Below are 23,216 nucleotides of genomic sequence, written 5' to 3' on the forward strand. Positions count from 1 at the left end.
TTGTTTTAATTTTTTCGCCTGGTGTTATGTTACAGCAAAGGCTCTTACATATAAACTATTTGGGGATATTTCTGATATTTTATTTAAAAAAATTTTTTTTACATTTATTTATATTTGAGAAACAGAGCACTAGTGGGGGAGGGGCAGAGAGAGAGAGGGAGACACAGAATCCGAAGCAGGCTCCAGCTGTCAGCACAGATCCCGACGCAGGATTCAAACTCACAAACCGTGAGATCATGACCTGAGCCAAACTCAGACGCCCAACTGACTGAGCCACTCAGGCGCCCCTTGGTATTTTAGCAGGAAACTTTAACGTTTATTACTTACCCCAGCACTCTCAGGAAATGAGATATATTCATGTTTATTTCTCAATAAGTGGTATGGCCATAAGCTCTTAACTTTTTCCCCAGATATTCCTTCTTAAACAAATTGTGATGAACAGGCTCTATTTCATCCTTATAGCACAAGTATGTTTTCCTCTTATACATTGTCTGTCTTGGACTATTTAAGTAGGTGGTACTAATCCTCCTGTCACCAGGTATCTCTCAGGCAGGTTCTGTGTTTTCTTGAAACATGCTTCTTTAATTTCTTCCCTTGCTGTCTGTTAGGTATTAGATGCCTGCCTCTAGCGATTTAGTTCCCCCTTTAAATTTTCTTTTTAACAGCTGTGGGCTAGAAAATTTGATAACCAAGCAGATTAAAGTTATATATGGATAGCTTGTAGTGCAGGTAAGCATTTGGTGAGAAATAGGCTCTAACTACCAGTGGGAGTGTAAATTGAGATCGCTATTTTGGAAGGCAGTTTGGCAATGCAAGCAAAATCTATATCATGGGTTTTCATAACACAAACTGAACATATCATGATTTCTTAACTAAAGAACATGGTCTGTACTATGCAAATCCCCAATTTTTAGTCATAACCATGACTCTTACACTACCAGTTAGAAAAAAAGCTCTTGTGTTAGAAACACTTAATTTGCTTTCCTTCTTTCAGGAATCATTGCTTGTGCTGTTATTCAGTCTCTAAAAACTATTGTCTCATACATTTAATTCCAATTTTTTTCTTGTTTAAGATAGGAGATAAGTCTGTTCCCTGTTACTCTCTCGTGACCAGGAGTCAAATTACCAGTCCTGTGTATTTAAATACTATCTATATGCATACGGTTCCTAAATGTGTCCCAGTGTCTCTTCCACCTGTGGAATATGTAATATACATGTGGAGGTATTACAATCATGTCAAGTTTCAGCCTGCTGAAAGCAAACAGTTTCCACCTCTGATTCCCAAACCTCACTTGAGTCTCTTGTATGTCCATTCTTCTAGCTGCTTAAACCAAAGCTCTTATAGTTACCCTCTGTTCTTTTCTTGCATTTCTCAGTAACAGATCTATCAGCAAATCCTATCAATTCTACCTTCAAAGTGTATTCCATTTCCACCCACTTACTGTCACCACCGCTAACCCCGTGGATCAAGGCACCATTTCATCTCGCCTGGACTATTGAAATAACTTCTAAGTGCTTTTTCCTTGTGTTGTTTCGTTTTAACTAGTCAACAGTTTTTAGAAAGCAGTGTTAGATTCACAGCAAACTTGAGCAGAAAGTACAGAGAATTCCCATGTACTTCTGTCCCCATTTTTCTTTTTTATTCTTGTCTCTTCACAATGTTTCTTTCTTTTAAAGCAAGGCATTTTTGAGATGTTAATGATTTTATTGCCCCCAGTGGGGAAATTGCCTGGGATTAAAGGTCTTTTTTATGTCAGCACTAGGTGCTTCATTTCCTGGCCTGTGTGCCAGAGGGGAGAGAGAATCAGGAATGTGGGGTGTCGGGGCAGGACAGGGCTGGGCCTGAGAGCATCAGCACAGGGTGGCTTGGATAGGACAGGCATCTCCTTAATTTCTGTCTTCCCAGTGTACTTTTAACACAACATTGAATGGTCTTTTCTTTTTTCCCTAGTGATCTTTTTAGAATAAAAATTAAATCTTGTCATTTCTCTACCTGAAATGCTTAAATGTCTTCCCACCTCACAAAGAACTAGATAGGATCCAGCATTCTTACCAAGGACAGCAAACTCTGGCACCCCACTTCCTCTCTGATTTTGGTCACCACCCTCCCAGTTGCTTGCTGTGTTATAGCTATACCAGCCTACTGGTGCTTTTGTGTATGTTTGTAATTTGGTGGCAGTGTTTCTGTAAATTGATTGATAACCGTGATTCTCTAAGGTCATCCCACCCCAGTGTCCAAGCTCAGGTAACAAAGGCTTGTCAGGGAGAAAGATGAAAAAGATAGTCCCCAAAATAATTGTTTCAGAAGTACTCAGAAGCCTTTAATTTGTGTAAAAGAAAAATGTATTTACAATCTTTACTTCAGTCTTAAGTTCTAGTCCTGAGTCTGCCACTTTCAACAGATGATATCACCAGCAGAATTACCAATTTGGTTTTCAGTTTCTCAAGTATAAAGTGGGATTGGCTGGATTGTGTGATCCTGTCATGTGTTCTATTACACTTTACACTACTGCTTTATTTTTGAAAGACCTGTACATTTTTTACATACAAGTTTTAACCTTGTTTTCATGAAGTTCAAGTTGTTTGGGTTGCAGTTGCAAGAAATAATTATGTCTTTGATCCTAATTGAAAAATATAGTTTAAGCGGGGAAGTCCTGAAGACTGCAACATTCAAAGCTAAACTTGTATTTGTAAAAACCTAAATAAGAAAATTACTTCAAAACATACATGTTATATCTGAATAACAACTGAGAAAAGTGCCAAAATGCAGTTTTGTTGCTGGCCTAACAAAGTTGACGTTGCACCATATAGATCGGCTACGCCACGAAGCACACTGTAAAGTTAAGCTGGCGGGTTTTGTTTTTGGTTTTGTATTATAAGACTTTATTGATGAAAAAAGCATCATATTGGTTCACATTGTGATACAAGCTCCAAGCTCCTTTTCTCATTTGTGGAGCGAACATTTCACAGACCAGCATTAGTGCTATTAGTATTAATTACTAATACTGTCTTCAGTGAGTGTTGTTCCCTAGCATGCTGAATACTTTGACAGCTTTCTTAGCTTCTAGTTTATAATCAATAAGCATAATAGTCCATGTATTATTTCTAAGTGAAAAACTTACCAGTTTTTATTATCAGTATTATGCAGATATTCCAGCAGAAGAAAGAGAAAAGAAGCTGGCTTCCTGCTCAAGACACCGATTCCGCTACATTCCACCCAACACACCAGAGAATTTCTGGGAAGTTGGTTTTCCTTCCACTCAGACGTGTATGGAAAGAGGTGAGAATACAGGTTATAATATTTTGGAATTAGTTTTTTTGAAATAGTGTATATACCCAAGTCTAAACATTAGACTTTTTTCCCATGGTTTTCTTTACCTTCTGCTCAGGGGCTAGTTCTGTAACATAAAAACAAATTCCTAAGATAAAAGGCTTAACTTTAACTTAACTTTAACTCTGAGTAATGCCACTGGAATCAGAGATTGTGTATAATCACTTTGATATAGTTGTATATTCTTTATCCTGGTTTATCATTCAAATTTCAGAAAGTAAATTTCTCTTTTATCCTATCATCAAAATGACTTTTAATAAAATAATAACATTATAAAAGTTGCCAGCAAGGTATCGTTAAAAAGAGAATCTTGAGGCGCCTGGGTGGCTCAGTCGGTTAAGCGTCCGACTTTAGCTCAGGTCACAATATCGCGCTCCGTGAGTTCAAGCCCCGTGTTGGGCTCTGTGCTGATAGCTTGGAGCCTGGAGCCTGCTTCAGATTCTGTGTCTCCCTCTCTCTATCCTTCCCCTACTCGTGCTCTGTCTCTCAAAACTGAATAAACATTAAAAAAAAATTTTTTTTAAATCAGGCAACTTGAATTGTCCGAAGTTATTTTTAAAAATTATCTATAAGAAAAGAGAATCTTTTTAAAGTGACTAGTCTGAATTTTAGATTTTAAAACCTCACTTATCCAGAATGCTGGGTCTTTATAAACCACATCTGAGTGAAAAGGACCTTTGTTAGGAAGCTGTTGGAACTAATTCCTTCAAGTGTAGCATTTACATTTAATATGATTTGAGAATGTATACAGCTTTGAAGCCCCAGATATTTAGTGGTAAGATAGTTTTTCCATAAGATGCCAAGTCTCCTGTAGCTATTACCATATTTTCACTTTCCCCATTAACAAGCCAAATTAAGTTCCTTTTGACGGATGCCACTGCCTGGTCTTCACATAGAATTAAACAATCTGGATAGAGCCTGTTATTGTGTGCCTACCATGGCCTAAGGGGCAGAGCGCATACCGCATGACTCAAGACACTAGGAGAATTAGGTAGTTCAAGAGTACTGGGGCACAGGCACATCATCTAAAGAAGTAGCTGCTGCAGAAAGTCTTTTTGATAAGCACCTGGAATTATCATAATAGCAGACTGTTCTTGTTTAGCTATTTGTTCCCATTTGCAACCTGTAGAAGGCAGACTAGGAAAGTACTTAAGAACTCTGGTTCTGGGGGTTAGACCAATCTTGGGCAAGGTCCCAGCTCTTCCCCGTCATAGCCTTGTGAACTTGAGCAAGTTCTTTAACTTCCTTGGGTCTCCATTACCTCATCTGTGAAGTAGGTATAGTGGAAGCTACTTCAAAGGGATGTGAGCATTAGCTGAGGTAATGTATATAATACGTTTGATAAATGTTTGTGGTTATTGTTAGTATCAATGAGGAGACTGATGCTGAGTAGTGAAATCATGCATTAACATCACACAGCTAATAATCACAGGCTCATGTAAACTTAGAAGGCATTAAATAAGACAGTTTTAGTGAGTACATGCTGAAAGAGAAGCATGGTGCAAATACAGTCTTCTAAATTTGTCGTTTGTTTTTAAGGTTACATTAAGGAAGATCTTGATCCTTGTCCTCGTCCCAAAAGACGGCAGCCTTACAATGCAATGTTTTCTCCAAAAGGCAAGGAGCAGAAGACATAGATGTTGAAGCAAAAACAGGATGGAGGACAATGTTTCTTTTTAGTTATTTATAGTTAAAGTTGGGATTAAACATTGATTTTTTTTTTGATCTTCTGTAAACTGACTTATAAATCGTTTTTCTATTGAAAGTGTTTTTAAATGGCATTTACCCACCACACAAACAACTATTTAAAATGTGGATACGCTTATGTTATATTTTCTTGCTTTTGCATCTTTAAAACAATAAGGTGTTTTCATTTTGCACTCTAACTTAAGAGTTATTTACTTTATTTGGTAATACCTAATTACAGTTTTGAAAATATGATAGTTGTAGTCTCTGATTTGTTGCCTTTTAGGTCTTTTCACTCAACCTTCCCTTGATACTTACATTCAACAGTGGCTTTGTGCTAATCATTACAAATTTTCCTTCCCTTCATCAGTTGCTCCTCTGTAGGTCATTCCAGTATCTGACATTTAAGTCTTTAAAAAAAAAAAAAAAAAGGCTAAATTTTAGTAGTCCTTTTAAATTTCCAGCTTCTTTCTTTTTTTGACTTAAAAATGAGCTCCTACTCCATAGTGAATTCTTTTAGAGACTCAACCACAAGTATCAACCTTTTTTCCTTTTTCATATATTATAAATTAACACAGTCCTCTGATCTGATCATCCTATTCCAGGTCTTCACAGTCTCTTCATCATACTTTTCTAAAGTTTTCAAGCTGAATGTGTCAAGTTCTCTGCGCATGTGTTCTAGTTCAGTTGTATTTTTTTCTCTGGGTTGACTAATATTATTAACTTCCAATTTGGCAATAAAACAGATCTCTTGATTCAGCAAATTTCTGTTCCTCTAGGACCTAGTTTCTGAGTCATCAGAATGACAGACCACATCTGTGTCATCCACTGTTACTGGTGGCATTTTATCAGTGTCTTTTTTGAGTGTCTCTCTAATCCATATCTTGACAGTATTGCTCAAGCAGGAGTACATGAGACACTGAATGGAATGCCTCAATAAAATCTAACTGTGTAGATAAAACTCAGAGTTCCTAAAAATCTCTGCTTAATCTCATCTTCTTCATGTGTCAAGGTTCTCATGTGAACAAGTGACATCAATTTGTGTTCTCAGAGAGAGGATCACCAAAGAAATCACATATACTGAGTACCTACTATACGTCAGACCCCTTATGTGCATGGTTTGGCTCTGAATGTGATGTGAATTTTTTTACAACCCTGTCCTAGCTTCTATTCAGCACTTGTCTTCCCTTCCCAAATGGTTTATCCTATGTTTGATTTTTGTTCTCTGCTGGCAGTGAACCAATCTCTCCAAAATAATAGCAACCATTCATTGGTAACTTGCTATATGCCAGAAGCTGTGTTATACTCTTCACATAGATTTTTCTCTTTTAATCCTCAAATAATCTTGTGAATTTATGTGTCAGCTTAACGTTAAGCTGCAAAAAAATGGACCCAAAAAACAAATTAAACAACAAGTGACTGGTTTTATTTTTCTCGCATTAAAAAGTCTGGAGGTCAGCAGTCCAAGGCTGGTAATGCAGCCCCATGATGCCCTCACGGATCTGGATTCTTGTGGCTTTCATACTTTGTATGTGACCTTCATCCTTGTCACTATAAAATAGTTATGCCACCTCTAGCATCACGTCCATGTTCTAGACAGAAGGAAGGGAAAAGAAAGCATATGTCATTTGTTTTTTGTCCCTCTTTAAAACGTTTTCCACTTAAATAAATAAACTTGAAAATAAAAGGGGACACCTGAATGGCTCAGTCAGTTGAGTGCCCAACTCTTGGTTTCAGCTCGGGTTGTGATCTCATGGTTTGTGAGTTCGAGCCCCACATCAGGCTCAGCACTGACAGTGCAGAGCCTGCCTGGGATTCTCTCTTTCTCCCTGTCTCTCAAAATAAATAAACTTAAAGAAAAATAAGAGCATGCAACTCTTGATCTCGAGGTTGTGAGTGTAGAGATCATTAAATAGACAAAGAAAGAAACAAACAAACAAACAAATTTAAAAGGGTTTCCAGAAGTCCCTACCCAGTTACTTTCCCTATTTCTCAATGGCCAGAATTGTCACTTGGTTACCTCCAATAACTAAGAAATGAAATTAAAGCCCAAGATTGCCTAATTCCAGAATCAGAGTTTGTATCCACTATAGTATAGTGCTTCTAAAGGCCAGGAGTCTGAGACACCTGGATTTGAACAGGGTACCGTAGGATGTGCAGTTAGAGCTCTATACCTCCAGTGGATTTTCCTTTTTATTTATTGTTTAAATATTTATTTTTATTTTGAGAGAGAGGAAGAGCGAAGGGGGGAGGGGCAGAGAGAGTGAGGGAGAGAGAATCCCAAGTAGGCTCCACACTGCCAGCACAGAACCCAACGCTGGGCTCAATCCCATGGATCATGAGATCATGACCTGAGCCGAAATCTAAAGTCAGATGCTCGACCGACTGAGCCATTTAGGACCCCTGGATTTTCCTTTTTAAAAGGCAGTTTAAGCAGAGACAGGAAGCAAGAGATTGTCTACCTGATAGTTTACAGTAATCCAACCATGTATAACCAGCATATTTCATTTCAGTCAACCTGTGAGGTTGAGTAAACTGAGTTCCCTATCCCATTTTATCTGTTATTGACCAGCTCTACCTATAAATGAAGTGATAAAACAGACACTTTTTAAAAACACTTGAGTTAGCATATGTGGAACTTGAGAAACTTCACAGAAGACCATGAGGCAAGGGAAGGGGAAAAAATGGTTTCAAACAGGGAGGCAAACCTACAAGAGACTCTTAAATACAGAGAACAAACTGAGGGTTAAGGGGCGGGGGAGGGGAAAATGGGTGATGGGCATTGAGGAGGGCATTTCTTGGGTTGAGCACTGGGTGTTGTATGTAAGGGATGAATCACGGGAATCTACCCCTGAAACCAAGAGCACTGTGTACACTGTATGTGAGCTAACTTGACAATAAGTTATAGTTTAAAAATAAAAATTTTAAAAATTAAAAAATAAATAACACTTGAGTTAGAAGGATGTATTTAAATGCAAAACTATTTCATGACACATAGTACATTCTCAGACTTAAAAAGATAACATAGGGGTGCCTGGCTGGCTCTGTCAGTGGAGCATGAGACTCATGATATCGGAGTTGTGAGTTTGAGCCTTAAAAATACTTAAAAATAATTTTTAAAAAACCTTTAAAAAGGTGCTATGTATTTAAGAGGGCATTATTCATTTGTAAAGCAGTATACATGTTAGGTAATATTTTAATAACAAATCTGCGTCAATCACTATATATAGTTTCAGGTTGGCTGTAAGCTTTTTTAAAAGATTTTATTTTGGGGGCACCTGGGTGGCTTAGTTGGTTAAGTGTCTGACTCTTGATTTCAGCTCAGGTCATGATCTCACAGTTAGTGAAATTGAGCCCTGTGTCGGGCTCCATGCTGACAGTGCAGAGCCTGCTTGGGATTCTCTCTCCCTCTCTCTCTGCCCCTCCCATGCTCGTGTTCATTCTCTCTCAAAATAAATAAACATTTTTTTAAATAAAAGATTTTTTTAAGTAATCTTCACACTCAACATGGGGCTCAAGCTCATGACCCTGACATCAAAAGTCAGATGTTCCACCAACTGAGCCAGCCAAGCACCCCAAATACCTCTGATTTTAAACTTTGAAAACATGCAAAACCTGTGCGTCAGCACTTAATGTAGGAGTAACACCTTTCCTGCCTTTGATAAGCGGGTATCCTGATGAAACCATGTGAAACCGAAGACTGTCAAAGGCAGTAGTTTGAATGAGTTAATCATGGGTACTCAAACATACATAGAAGGCCTATTGTCTTGGAGGAGCACAAAATGAAAAACATTTTCTAATGCCTTTCATTATCGTGAAAATTTTTCCCAAAGTCCAACAAGAAAGGCTGCTATTGGTAGGCTCAGAGTGTATTAGAAACTCAAGACAAACTGTGTCTAGCATCTGTGTTTAAAAATGCCTGGTGGGGTGCTTGGGTGGCCCAGTTGGTTAAGCGTCTGACTTGATTTTGGCTCAGGTTATGATCTCACTGTTGGTGAGATCGAGCCCTACATCGGGCTCTACGCTGGGTGTGGAGCCTGCTTAAGATTCTCTCTCTCCCTCTCCCTCAGCCCCTCCTGTACTTGCTGTCTCTATCCAAAAAAAAAAAAAAAAAAAATGCATAAAGGGGGTACCTCGCTGACTGAGTCAATAGAGCAGGCAATTCTTGATTTGGGGTTCAAGCCCTACATTGGGGGTAGAGTTTACTTCTTATAAAAAAATTGTTTTTAGGGGCACCTGGGTGGCTCAGTCGGTTGGGCGTCCGACTTCGGCTCCGGTCATGATCTCGTGGTCTGTGAGTTCGAGTCCCACGTCGGGCTCTGTGCTGACAGCGCAGAGCCTGGAGCCTGTTTCAGATTCTGTGTCTCCCTTTCTCTCTGACCTTCTCCCATTCATGCTCTGTCTCTGTCTCAAAAATGAATAAATGTTTAAAAAAAAATTTTTTTAATTGTTTTTAAATAAAAATGCATAGAGCACACTCTTGGGCCCTCTAAAAGGAATAACTGAGAAACTGTGAAGATTCCTCCTCAGATTGTCTTCAATTCTTAATTAGTTACAAAAAGGGAATAGTCTTACCTAAGCCAAATAACACTAATACATTTACTTAACAAATATTTATCTTTACCATGCACAATACTAAGTACAGTATCAGAATCTGGCAAAATTTTACAAATTTCCTCCAAAGGAGCCAACTTTTAAAGAAACACCAAAGAAACTTACTCTGTTAATCCTGACATATTAACATAACTGCATGGGATTTTTTTGAAAAATATTACTTCAGAAATAAGCATTTGAAATACATCTCAGGAGCACCTGGGTGGCTCAGTCGGTTAAATGTCCAACTTCAGCTCTGGTAATGATCTCGTTCGTGGTCTGTGGGTTCGAGCCCCACATTGGGCTCTGTGCTGACAGCTCAGAGCCTGGAGCCTGCTTCAGATTCTGCCTCCCTCTCTCTCTCTGCCCCTCCCATGCTCCCGCTCTCTCTCTCTCAAAAATAAACATTTAAAAAAATTGAAATGCATCTCAAATTTTACCAGCTGTCTGTTCTCAGCAAACCTAGCAGTTTAAGAGACATTTCAAAATCTTTCTCTGCTGAGTTGATGTTGTTAGAAATGTTCCTTAGGAAACTCCAGTGTCCTTACACTTGAGTTCTTGAGCACGAAGAATTAATGAAACAATTGTTTATCACACCAGCAGAGGCCAGAAGAGAGCTGTTTTTGGAGAATAATCACTGGAAAGTAGGGGATGAACAGGAAGGACTATGATAAAAGAAAATTTCTAGGATGAATAGGATATGAATTGGGAAACTTTAGTACATAAATGAAGGCTCATTGGGCAAAAATGAACTTTCAACATAGCTATTGTTGGCATAAAACCAATTAGCAGAGGCAGTATATCATGGTCTTAAAAACATTACGAATATGTATTTGCCATATGCTAGGCATTTGGGGATATGAGGAAATATGTGAGATCTTGTTATTACCCAGTAGGACACCAGACATAAATGTGGAAAGATGCCTGAGAGATTGAAGAACCTTAGACTGAGTGCCAAAAAAGAAAAAAGGATCATTAGAACTCAGACTGCCTAAGGATAAATTAACCTAGAGAAGCAGCAAGGAAAAGATAATGCAATATAAGTTGGGAAATTCACCTGAATGTGTAAATACTAATATACTGAGTCAAAAGGGGCCTTGGAGAGAATTGGATTGTATCCCCTCCCTTTATAATGGGGAAATAGAAGCCCAAAGAGAATTAGTGACTTGCCAAGATCTCAGTGGGCTTGAAGTAGAATGTAGTTTGGGACTTCATTATGGTGCTTTCCCCTTCCTAAGTGCTAGAGGCATACTCTCTAGATAAGTGTTACAGCTAGGGTGTAGAGCTATGCAGTGTTACTAAAAGAGGCAGTACACTTTTTTTTTTTTTTTTTTTTTTAAGATTTTATCCTTATGCAATCTCCACACCCAACGTCTGGGCTCGAACCCACAACCCAAGATCAAGAGTTGCACACTCTACCAACTGAGCCAGTCAGCCACCCTGGCAGTACACTATGTCTTAAAGGCAAGACTAAAGAGTTTAGACTTGAGTCTGCAGTCCTATGGTTTTCAAACCATTAGTAACATCCCTTTATTAAATCTTATATGTGGGGCACCTGGGTGGCTCAGTTGGATGACTGTCTGACTCTTGATTTCTGCTCAGGTCATGAGTCCAGGGTCGTAGGATCAAGCCCCATATTGCACTCCAACGCTGAGTGTGGACCCTGCTTAAGATTCTCTCTCCCACTGTCCCTCCCCAACCCTCAAATTAAAAAAAATTTCTTTTGAACTAAATCTTACACAGATCCCCGATAAGCAATATTTTAAAGGCATAAGTTTATTTCAAGCATTCAAATTTAATAAACCTTTACTTATAAATTCAATCAGCAAGATTAGATAAATACAAAATTGTGAAATGAATTATGGATGACAGGGGACATCAGCCTCCATATCCATGATATTCCAGTCTAATGTTGGCCATAATGGCATAGTAGATATTTACCCAAAAGTAATTTATTAAATCATAGACAGGAGTATTTTATAGGGCTGCAACAGTTGGCTTGGAATGTCCTTTCTAATGCATTTCCCTACTATGTGTTACTGTCCACTGAAGCTCAGGAGCCCACATTATCATCCAGTTGGAGATTCGTCTAAGAGATCTGCCTTTTGTTTTCTTTTATCCTTTATTCACTTAGTCGCTCAGATAATCATTCATTTGTGCTTACTGACTCTGGGCCCTTTCAGTGTCCATTAAGATTTCCACCAAAGACTGGCAGAACAAATAAAAGATGAAATTCAGACCAACCATAGACCATCAGTTTATTTTGATAAGATATTTAGGAGAAAAAGCACACTCAAAATATGAAGGATAATATGGATTTCCAGTGATCCAGGCAATGGCCTACCAACTTAAGTCAATAGTTCTTGGGAAAATACAGATAGAGGCAAGCTAGAAAAAGCTCCTAAAATTAACATTATTCAGGTTTCCAGGTAGGATCCATGCAATAAAAATCATTCTTTAAATGCAGTAGAGATCTGTTGGAGCAACACCAGACAGGGATTCTTTTTCTCTTCTTTTTTTTATTTATTTATTTATTTTTTTTTTTTCAACGTTTATTTATTTTTGGGACAGAGAGAGACAGAGCAAGAACAGGGGAGGGGCAGAGAGAGAGGGAGACACAGAATCGGAAACAGGCTCCAGGCTCTGAGCCATCAGCCCAGAGCCCGACGCGGGGCTCGAACTCACGGACCGCGAGATCGTGACCTGGCTGAAGTCGGACGCTTAACCGACTGCGCCACCCAGGTGCCCCTTCTTTTTTTTTTTAAGAGAGAGCACAAGCTGGGAAGAGGGGCAGAGGGAGAGACTTAGAGAGAGAGAGAGAGAGAGAGAGGGGGAGAGAGAGAGAGAGAGAGAGAGAGAGAGAGAGAGAATGTTAAGCAGACTCCATGCCAAACATGGAGCCCAACTCAGGGCTCAACCTCACAACCATGAGAACACGACCTGGGCCAAAATCAAGAGTCAGGTGCTTAACCAACTGAGCCACCCAGGTGCCCCCAAATATAGATTCTAAGGCTAGAGGGAGGGGAGAAGCCTTGATGAGGCAAGCTGAATTCTGCTGACAGTGTTTTCATGGGGCGGGAGGCTGAGCGGTCAAGGCTTCACCTACCAGTGTTGCTACTGGGAATCCGAGAACCCAGCTGAACTGCTGGTCGTCTCACAAGGCTGCAGTGACAACACCGGAAACTTGGGCCTCGTTACAACTTTGCCCTTAAGATGTTTGTCAGATGTTGAAGTAAAACCTCTTCCGGGGAAAATGGTTAAAATGGTATATTTTATTTATATTTTACCACAGTGAAAAAATTTAAAAGACGGTTTTCAACAGATTCACTGTGCTAAGGAAACCAACAATAAAGTTCAAGACCTGCCATGAGAAGATGCCCAGTTAATGCCCCAGACTCTTCGTTGAAAGACCAGGAGGGCTGTGATGTCAGAATGGGCTTAACAAGGGCAGGCTTTGCCTCGCCAGCCCACTTGCCCCCCACCCAGTCCTTGGTTGGGTGGTCAGTCCCCACCCTGCCTATCAGAGGAAAGTGTGACTCCTCTCTGAAGGAATATAACCTCGTATCTGGAGCCTCACATGTTCAACATTCAATTTAAAAAATTCTAGACAAGCCAAAGGACAGCTTCAGTTATATATTCCATACATATGGAGGAGGGAGGAAAACAGACTCACAAGTGATCCAGATACTAGAGTTAATACACAAACACTTAAAGATCACTGATTACTATGCTTAAGAAAAGAAAATTTGAGAAAATTGATTTTTAGAGACTTTCACCAGAAAATTATAATATTTTAAAAATCCAAAGGACATTCTAGAACTGAAACTTAGAATATCTGAAATTGATAACTCAATTGACGGCTGTAGATACAGCAGAAGACAAAATCAGTAAACTGGAATAGGGGTTAATAGAAAATATCCAAACTGAAGCAAAGAGATTAAAAAACAAGGAAGATAAAGCAAGGAGACTGAGAGACATGGGACACATTGAAGAATTCGAACGTACGTGTAATTGGACTCTCAGAGAATGGGCAGAAGCCATGGTACGACTCTGTTGAGCCTTTTTCAAAACAAACAAGACATCAACCCAAATTCAAGAGGCTCTTCAAACCCCAAGCAGCAGACACACAAATCAAACCACATCTGGCCACATGATGGTGAGATGCTAGAAGTCATGAGAAAAATCTTAAAAGCACACAGAAAAGGGAAAAATTCATTAACTTCAAATAACAATAAGATGGCTGATTTCTTAAACTGGGAGCCAGGTGACAGTGGGATGACAACTTTAAATTGCTGAAAAAAATAATTGATAACCTAGAATTCTGTGCTCAAATTCTCTTTCAAAAGTGAAAGAAAAATATATTTTCAAAGAAAAGCTGAGAAAATTCATCACCAGCAGACTTGCAGTAAAATACTATCTTAAGTCCTTGAGGTCAAAGGAAACTAACTGCAAGCAAAAACATGGAAGTATAGGGAGGAATGAAGAACACTGGAAATAGTAAATATGGATTTAATATACTGATTGTCATATATTTTATCAAGTGGATCGATAGGAAGTTAGCATCAAGCTCAAGAAAATCACAGATATGGCCACCTGGCTGGCTCGGTCGGAAGCGTGCACAACTTTTGATCTTGAGGTTGTGAGTTCAAGCCCCATGTGAGGTGGAGAGATTACTTAAATAAAACTTTTTTTAAAAAAGAAATCAAAGGTAAAACAACAACAACAACAACAACAACAGCAAAATGTCCTGCTGAGCAAGCATTTGGTGGACAGTTTCAAAGTATCACAGGGTAAAAAGTGAATGCTAGAAATGATCTAATCCAACCTTTCATCATAAATACATTTGGGGTATATGATTGTCTTTCTTTTCTACAGATGAAGAGGTAAACTTGAAATTTGGAGTTATAAATGACAGCTGCAATGTTATGCCAACTTGATTTAGCATAAAAGTTATTTCTGTATTTTGATTGCTCAGCATCAAGATCATCTGGATCCACATAGGTAAGTTGTTGTCAACGGAAAACATTTTTAGCCTCCGTCTTGTATCATAGGACACTATTCTATTAAGACTAATACAGAGTCTTGAAGAAGAGTGATAAAGCAATTTCAAGACAAAGGTGAATCATTTACAATACCTAACAAGGGCTTATATTTCTTTTCATAAATATAACAAGCGGGGCGCCTGGGTGGCGCAGTCGGTTAAGCGTCCGACTTCAGCCAGGTCACGATCTCGCGGTCCGTGAGTTCGAGCCCCGCGTCAGGCTCTGGGCTGATGGCTCAGAGCCTGGAGCCTGCTTCTGATTCTGTGTCTCCCTCTCTCTCTGCCCCTCCCCTGTCCATGCTCTGTCTCTCTCTGTCCCAAAAATAAATAAACGTTAATAAATAAATAAATAAATAAATAAATAAATATAACAAGCCACATAAGTAGCCAAAACTGTGTGCATTAATACTCACTTGTCTGGGCGCCTGGGTGGCTCAAGGTCATGATCTCATGCTGACAGCGTGGAGCCTGTTTGGGGTTCTCTCTCTCTCTCTCTCTCTGCACCTCCCCTGTGCTTGCTCTCACACTCTCTTTCTCTCTCAAAATTAAACATTTATAAAAAATACTCACTTGTCTGATGGATTATATTGATGACAGCAAATGCACCTGAGTCTCGCTTGCTATGTTTCTTTTTTTTTTTTTTTAATATTTATTTTTGGGAGATCTCAAGCAAGTGAGGGGCAGAGACATGGGGACTTAGGATCAGAAGCATGCTCTGTGCTGACAGGCTGACAGGATCGAGCCCAATGTGGGGTTCAAACTCACAAACAGTGAGATCATGACCTGAGTTAAAGTTGGACGCTCAACCAACTGAACCACTCAGGTGTCCCAACTATGTTACAATATATATAGTACAGCTGTGATGTGTAGTGTGTTAGCGGCACAGTTTTCTGTGAGCAGACATAACCAGGCCAAAATTTTTTAAAGGCTTGTGTAAACTTTCTAATTGATGCCACATTTGTTTTTAAAGAACATCTAATATATGCCCAGAGATAGTGGGGAAAGTTGTGTTCTGAGTTGCCACAAAATTTGAGTTAATCTAGCAGTACAAGTTAATTCCATGTTCTTCACTTTATTATACTTTTATGTATAACATGGCATATTTTTTTAAATTACAGGCTTTTAATAATTTTAAAGGTGTTTTTAAAAATAAAATCAGAATTAAACACTTAGGAGTCTGAAATATCTGTGTTCTTTTTGAAAACCATTTCCACTTTATGATTTTTTTTTTTTTAACGTTTATTTATTTTTGGGACAGAGAGAGACAGAGCATGAACGGGGGAGGGGCAGAGAGAGAGGGAGACACAGAATCGGAAGCAGGCCCCAGGCTTTGGGCCATCAGCCCAGAGCCCGACATGGGGCTCGAACTCACGGACCGAAAAACCATTTCCACTTTAATAACACCTTTTAAAATATTAATTAATGAGGAACGCCTGGCTATCTCAGTCGGTAGAGCATGCAACTCTTGACCTTGGGGTTGTGCGTGGAAGCCCCACACTGAGCATGGAGCCTACTTTTTAAAAATAATTAATTAATTAATTAATTATTAATTACTTAGGGGTATCTGGCTGGCTGGGTCACTGGAGTGTGCAACTCTTGATCTCAGAGTTGTAAGTTTGAGCCCCACATTGGATGTAGAGATTACTTAAAAATAAAATCTCTTTAAAAAATTAGTTAATTTAATAAAATGTTAATTAATTTAATCAACTAAAATAAGAATATCTGAAAGCAGAAATTCACACTGAAGAACTTATTACCAAGATGGTAAGGAAAAATCACAATGCCTCCCCACTTTTTCTCAGAAGTCTAGACTTCATTTCACATTTGCTTGTACTCTGAAGAGACATTCATTCATTCATTCATTCATTCATTTTCTCATCCGTTTGACAAATATTTACGAAGTGTCCATGTCCTTGTCACTGTTGTAGGTGCTGGTGATTCAGCAGAGAGCAAGAGAGGACAAGTCCCTGCTCTCCGAGTTATATTCTATAAGGCGGCAGGGACTATTTTGATAGGAGCCTTCAGGGAAGCCCTCACAGTAAGGCGATCAGAATTAAGTAAGGAACTGAACCACAGGAATATCTGGGGGAAGAGTTTTCCAAATGGAACAGCAACAGAAGGGCTTTAAGGTAGGAGCCTGTAGTGTGCTGAGTCCTCACTACCTGGAGCAAAGCACATGGGGGTATCTGGTGGGAAATGTGGTCACAAAGGAAGGCATGGACAAGATGCTGCAGTGCTTTGTGCCCAGAAAGGACTGGATTTTCGTCTGACATGACATACCACTAGGGTAGGGGATGTGATTTGCCCTGGCCTGTTTAAAAGGATTATTCAAGCTGATGTGAGAAGAGGATGAGATCATAGGAGGCAAAAGTAGGAGTGGGGAGTCTTAGATTTTTGCACCGGGTGGTGAGAGGTGGTGGTTTATGAGGCCTCACAACGGAGTTGACCTAGGTGTCACCTGGTGACTTAAAAGGATGGAAGGGAAATGAGTCAAGGATAGCTCCAAAGTTTCTAATTTGTGCAGCTGGGTGAAAATGGAAAAGAAGCAGATATGGGATGGCGTGACCGGAAATTTGTCTTGCACAGGTTAACACTGAGATGCCCATCAGGCTTCCAAATAGAAGCATTAGGTAGCCAACCGAACATATGGCTCTGAAGTTCAGACAAGAGTCTAAGGCAGGAGATAACAGTTTGGGGGGCTTCTACCTCCAGGAGCTATTTAAAGTAATTGGCTTGCATGGAGTCACCAAGGTTTGGCTGTAGACAGAAGAGAAGAGTCTGGGAAGCTTATGTTAGATTGGGAGTGTACCCTCAGAAGAGTCTGGGTGGGGAACATTACCTGAAGAGGATTACCAGAGGCTTCTTCTAGTAATAGAGGTACTAGATTACAGGGCATGATGACAGGATGATCCCTTAGGGCAGGTGGATAATTGGTTATAATTATAGCCTCCTTGTCCCTACTTCTCAGGAAGTTTGTATTAGCTGGGGGGTAAGGAGGAGTGGGGGTGTGGGGGAGGAGGTGTTGGTAGTGGAGGGTGGTCTACCTGGGGCAGACTGAGATTCCCAACCATGAAGCATAAAAGCCTCACCAATAAAGGCTCAGAGTCCCTCCCCTAAAGACTAACGTCTGGCCTTTCTAGATCCCCATAGGCTGCACCAGAATGTAATGGACAGTAGGGGACCTGTACCTCAGCTACTGCTTCTGTGTCTGTGAGTCCCCACTGGAAACACTTGCAAAAGGCCTATTTGCGTGCGATCGGGTCAGTCACCCTTACTTGAGTGGCATGTGGTAAGTTGCAGTCAAGTACTGCTGATCTGGTAACCCTCTTTCTCCATTACATCAATGTGCATGTCTATCTTTATCCTGATCTAGTATGTGCTGACATTACTGTTTGACATTGCAGTTTGATGGCATTTCCTTTCCTTCCAATTTCCCAAACCTCATCGTGGGCCCCAAGTCCTGTCAGCTCACATGAGAGGGTTTGTTGACAAACAAAGGATCCCCACCCCCACCCCCCAGGGATCCTCAGACAAACCTGATGATGAAAAACAAAACAAAACAAAACCAATAATACGGCCAAGTAGCGGGGTCAGGATGGGAGACACTTAAGGCAAGCTCTGTGACTTTTTTTTTACACCCACACACAATAGCAGAAGAGGGATAAAGTCTTCCGGAATTGGATTAGACTTTGTTGGCAAAACTTGGAGTCATGCTTCCTGTTTTCTAATGCTTGCTCTTGAAACAGTTGCTTGAACAGCATTGAATTCTCTTTCTAAACAGGGCCTTTCTGCACTCTCCACGTGTCCCTGTAAGCAAGCACCCTCCCCTCCAGTCTCCAACACACTCTCTCTACAGAACCACAGCTGCTCTGAGTGTGGGTCCAACCAATGACAATGGCACTGTGTTGAGGCCATCGGTGGTGCATTGCACTTCTGCACAAAGCCGCAGTAAGAGGAGGCAAGGGTTTACTCTTTCTGATCCCATTTTAAAACAACTTTGTGTGTGGATTCATTAAACTCGCAAATGGTACAGCAGGAAAAATACTCAAAGCCCAACACAGTGCCTTAAACATAGAAGGCTTTCATATATGTTTCTTGAATGAATAAGTGATGAAGGAGTCTGAGAACCAGAAAAACTGGTGCTTGTCCAGGCTCTGCCAACACTTGGCTGTGTTACCTCCGTGGTCTCTTTTTCTCTTTGGGCTTTAGGTTCCTCATCTCTAAAGTGAAGATTGGACAATATGACCTTTGAAGTGCCACCTCGCTCCATCAGCTTCTCACAATTAGATAATTAGCACCTTTCAGGAGGCCAGACTGGAAGGGGTTAAAAGGATGGCCTTCAGGGGTGCCTGGGTGGCTCAGTGGGTTAAGCATCCGACTTGGGCTCAGGTTATGATCTTGCAGTCTGCGTGTTTGAGCCCCAGGTCGGGCTCTGTGCTGACAGCTCAGAGCCTGGAGCCTGCTTTGGACTGTGTCTCCCTCTCTCTCTGCGCCTCCCCCACTTGCTCGCGTGTGCACACTCTCTCTCTCAAAAATAAATAAACATTAAAAAAATTAAAAAGAAAAAAGAAAAAAACATGGCTTTCAGGGCAGGCAAACCGGGACAGGAGTCCTAGCTCCACCATTTAGAGTGTGACATGGCCAAAGCACTGAAATTCTCCACACTTTCTGCACTCCCGAGTAACAAAGTTATTATGAGCATCCAATGAGCTGCTGCAGGAGTTTACTCTAGGGCCTGGTACACAGTGACTATTTGATCATTGAGAACTGTTACCATTATTGTCCGTATCGAAGACACAGTGGTGATGAATCAGAAAGAAAGCTTCTTGGGGCACCTGGGTGGCTCAGTCGGTTAAGCATCCCACTCTTGGTTTCCACTCAGATCGTGATCTCACGGTTTGTGAGTTCAAGCCCCACATTGTGCTTCACACTGACAGTGTGGAGCCTGCTCAGGATTCTCTCTCTCGTTACCCTTCCCACTCTCACTCTGTCTTTCTCTCAAAACAAATAAATAAAAACTTAAAAAATATTTAAAAATAATAATGAAAGAAAACTTCTTGCACAAGTCCAAATTTGAGTTGGGCCTTGAAGACTAGTTAAGATATAGACAGACTGGGGGAGCAAGGTGGGAGAGGGAGTTGCACAAAGGAAAAGGGGTCATGTGAGCAGAGGCCCGGAAGCAGTAAAGCAGGAGGGGTGCTGCAGGCTGTGGCGGGGGCTGCACCAGGCAGGAGCATCCAGTAGGGACGTCACAGCCCATGGGCACTCTTTAAGTCAGGACTTCTATGTCAAATCCCACAAATGACACAAAAGCTCTAAGCCCCTGAAGCCTCCCTACTTTCTGAATGCTCAAACTCTGGAGGAGGGATACAAAGCAAGTATCACTTGGCCATTGAGTCATTTCAAACACTGCCATTTTTTAAAAGTGAGTTTATTTCATGGATATTAATTGGCCATTACTTATTTGCTCACAGTGAAGTCAGCAGAGACTACAGGTAGATGTGGAGCAGGCTTCCCATACCCGGATGAAAACTGAAAGACCAAATCAGTACTTCCAGAACACTCACAAAGGGATTTTCCAAAACGTGCGCAACCTGGTTTCAGATCTCAGGACTTGAAAGAGAAGTCAGTTTGACCCTCTATCAGATGCAGCACACAGAAGGCCGATAGCTCAGCTGGTGGGTATGCATTTCAGGTACAAGGTATCTGCTCGGCAGTGCTACCTATCCTCCCAACTCACCTTGCTGGACACCCCATTTGTTCCAGACAAGAGAGGGAAGCCAGGTGAACCTGACACAGCTGCTGAATTATCCAGAGATGTTCCCTGGCATACCCCTTCTTCACTCTCCACATAGCAAACACGTGAAAGCCTCCTTAAACGGGAGAACAGGGCAGTGGGGAGTCATGGTGAGACTTTCCCCCCAAAATACTAAAACAAAAGACTAAAACATGACCACTTAGCAGTATCCTAACATCAAGGGGGAACAATGTGAAAATGTGAGAAATATGATTGTTCACGAATTCAGCTGTGTAAACTAAGATGTATATCGTGGTTCTATTTGTCCTCTAACAATGTAAACATTGCATATTTTTTATTCATTAGAAACTGAAATGAAAAACCATAGCCTTCAGGGTGCTTGGGTGGCTCGGTTGTGTGTCTGACTTTTGGTTTTGGCTTAGGTCGTGGTCTCACAGCTTATGGGTTCAAGCCCCCTGTCAGGCTCCTCACTGACGGTGCAGAGCCTGCTTGGGATTCTCTCTCTCTGCCCCTCCCCTGCTCATGAGCATGCTTTCTCTCTCAAAATAAATTTAAAAAGTTAAAAAAAAAAAAAAACTATAGCCTTCATCCTCAAAGAGATAAACCACTGCTGTATGGGTTTTGTCTCCCTCCTCTGTTTAATCATCCAATTCCTTTGACTTTGTCTCAGCTGAGTAGAGCCTGATGTAACTTCAGGGGCTCCAGAATCACCCATTTGCCTGTGACCTAACCTGAAATGCTCCTCATCACAGAATTATTTCTTTATGTTAAGGCATTCTACGCCTGGGTGGCGCAGTCGGTTAAGCGTCTGACTTCAGCCAGGTCACGATCTCGCGGTCCGTGAGTTCGAGCCCCGCATCAGGCTCTGGGCTGATGGCTCAGAGCCTGGAGCCTGCTTCCGATTCTGTGTCTCCCTCTCTCTCTGCCCCTCCCCCGTTCATGCTCTGTCTCTCTCTGTCCCAAAAATAAATAAACGTTGAAAAAAAAAATAAATAAATAAAATAAAACGTGAGCGTGCCTACCTACCACACCCAACACTTTAATGGTCATTCTCACTTGGGCACAGGTTCATTTCTCAGGTAATCAGTTGTGGTGTTGTTAAAGAAGAACAGGGTCTTGGGGAAGGGTTTCCTAAAAAGTGAAATGTTGAAGAAAGGAGAGAATAGTCCAAGGCACCAAGTACTTCCCATGGAGCAGACAGACCATGTGTTGACCAGGAAAGGCAACAGAGTGGAGTTTAGAGCACCCGAGAGTTTGTTCCTTTGCGTTCCTAAGTACCTGTACTAAGTACTAAGTACCTGTAGTGAGCAGAGCAATGATGGTGGCAGGCTTGCTCTGCAGAAGCTGGTTTTCAAGCTACACTGCATGACAGGGCCCCTTCAGTGGCCTTGGGCAGCAGGAAGCCCAGGACACCTGGGATGCTAGGAAGAAGTCAATAAAGAAATGGTTCCTAAGAGGAGGCAGGAGGGTACCACGGCAGTTCCTGTGCGTTCCTGGTTTGAGTATCTCATCAAGATAGAATTTGTGCTTGTCTATGGGGAGTTTTGATAGATATGCCCCATCTGTCAGTGTTGCTGCATCAACCCTGGCAGGTTTGCTGCTAAAAAGCAACATCTCAGTAGCTCAGCCTTTACTGGGAATTTGTATGGTGTGACCCATAGCCCCAAGAGGGTCCCTTTGACATCATTTACTTAGTATTGTTACTTTCATAATAATATTAAGACTCATTTGCCTTTTCCTCTGTATTAACATTTTCACTGACAGAGCAAACAACTGTAGGTAAAACTGATGCTTAAGGCAACCATGGCAGTAGTCATTGTATTCTTCACTGCTAGGCACTGACAAGGAAAAACAGCCATTGCCACCTAAGAATGTCCTTGCTGGGAGTGCCAGGCTGGCTAAGTCGGTGGAGCATGAGACTCTTGATCTCAGGGTTGTAGGTTTGAGCCCCATTTGGGTGTAGAGATTACTTAAAAATAATTTTTTTGATTTGTTTAATGTTTATTTATTCTTGAGAGATACAGAGAGACAGAGCATGATCAGGGGAGGGGCAGAGAGAGAGGGAGACACAGAATCTGACACAGGCTCCAGGCTCTGAGCTGTCAGCACAGAGCCTGACATGGGGCTCGAACCCACAAACCTTGAGATCATGAACTGAGCTGAAGTCAGACATCTAACCAACTGAGCCACCCAGGCGCCCCAAGATTACTTAAAAAAAAAATCTTTAACAGAGCACCTAGGTAGCTCAGTGGGTTGAGCATCTGACTTCAACTCAGGTCATGATCTCACAGCCCGTGGGTTCGAGCCCCACATCGGGCTTTGTGCTGACAGCTCAGAGCCTGGAGCCTGATTCAGATTCTCTCTCTCTCTCTCTCTCTCTCTCTCTCTCTCTCTCTGCCCCTCTCCCATTCACACCCTGTCTCTCTCTTGCAAAAGTAAATAAACACTAAAAAAATTATTAAAGAAATAAACAAAATCTTAAAGAAAAAAGAATGTTCTTGCTGAAGCAGTAAAAAATAGTGTTAATTGTATTAAATTTCAACATCTTTAATATTCTGCATTGGGATGGTTGTCTTAAAGAAAAGTACTTGCTCAGTTGAGTTGCAAAGCTGCAGTATCGATTCTGCATGGAAATGTCATTTCAGAAAAAGGACTAGTAGAAATGATTATTAAGACTGGATTATTTAGCAGACATTCTCTCTTAAATGAAGTAAGTAAGCCTGTCACTTCGGAAAACAACTCTCCGTATTTGTTGCCAATAGTAATATACAAGCTTTCAAGTCAAAATTAGAATTTTGGAAAACTTG

At 40.9% G+C, this 23,216-nt stretch overlaps 1 protein-coding gene and 1 long non-coding RNA gene across 5 annotated transcripts in view; both read left to right on the forward strand.

Moving 5' to 3' along the window:
* Positions 1–5,978, forward strand: part of RBBP8 (RB binding protein 8, endonuclease) — a 110,122-nt gene extending 104,144 nt beyond the window's left edge. For all 4 annotated transcript variants that reach the window (XM_045456909.1, XM_045456910.1, XM_045456908.1 and 1 more), the window contains 2 exons: positions 3,139–3,280; positions 4,871–5,978. In XM_045456909.1, the coding sequence (XP_045312865.1) occupies positions 3,139–3,280; positions 4,871–4,968 (240 nt within the window). In that variant the 3' untranslated portion in view covers positions 4,969–5,978. The remainder of the gene's footprint in view (positions 1–3,138; positions 3,281–4,870) is intronic.
* Positions 5,979–14,342: 8,364 nt separating this feature from the next.
* LOC123587660 lies at positions 14,343–17,940 on the forward strand. The gene is made up of 3 exons (XR_006707449.1): positions 14,343–14,611; positions 16,580–16,780; positions 17,792–17,940. It is a non-coding gene; the product is annotated as an uncharacterized LOC123587660 (long non-coding RNA).
* Positions 17,941–23,216: the final 5,276 nt, after the last annotated feature.

This window comes from Leopardus geoffroyi, chromosome D3 (assembly GCF_018350155.1).
Source record: "Leopardus geoffroyi isolate Oge1 chromosome D3, O.geoffroyi_Oge1_pat1.0, whole genome shotgun sequence".
In the NCBI taxonomy this organism is placed as follows: domain Eukaryota; kingdom Metazoa; phylum Chordata; class Mammalia; order Carnivora; family Felidae; genus Leopardus; species Leopardus geoffroyi.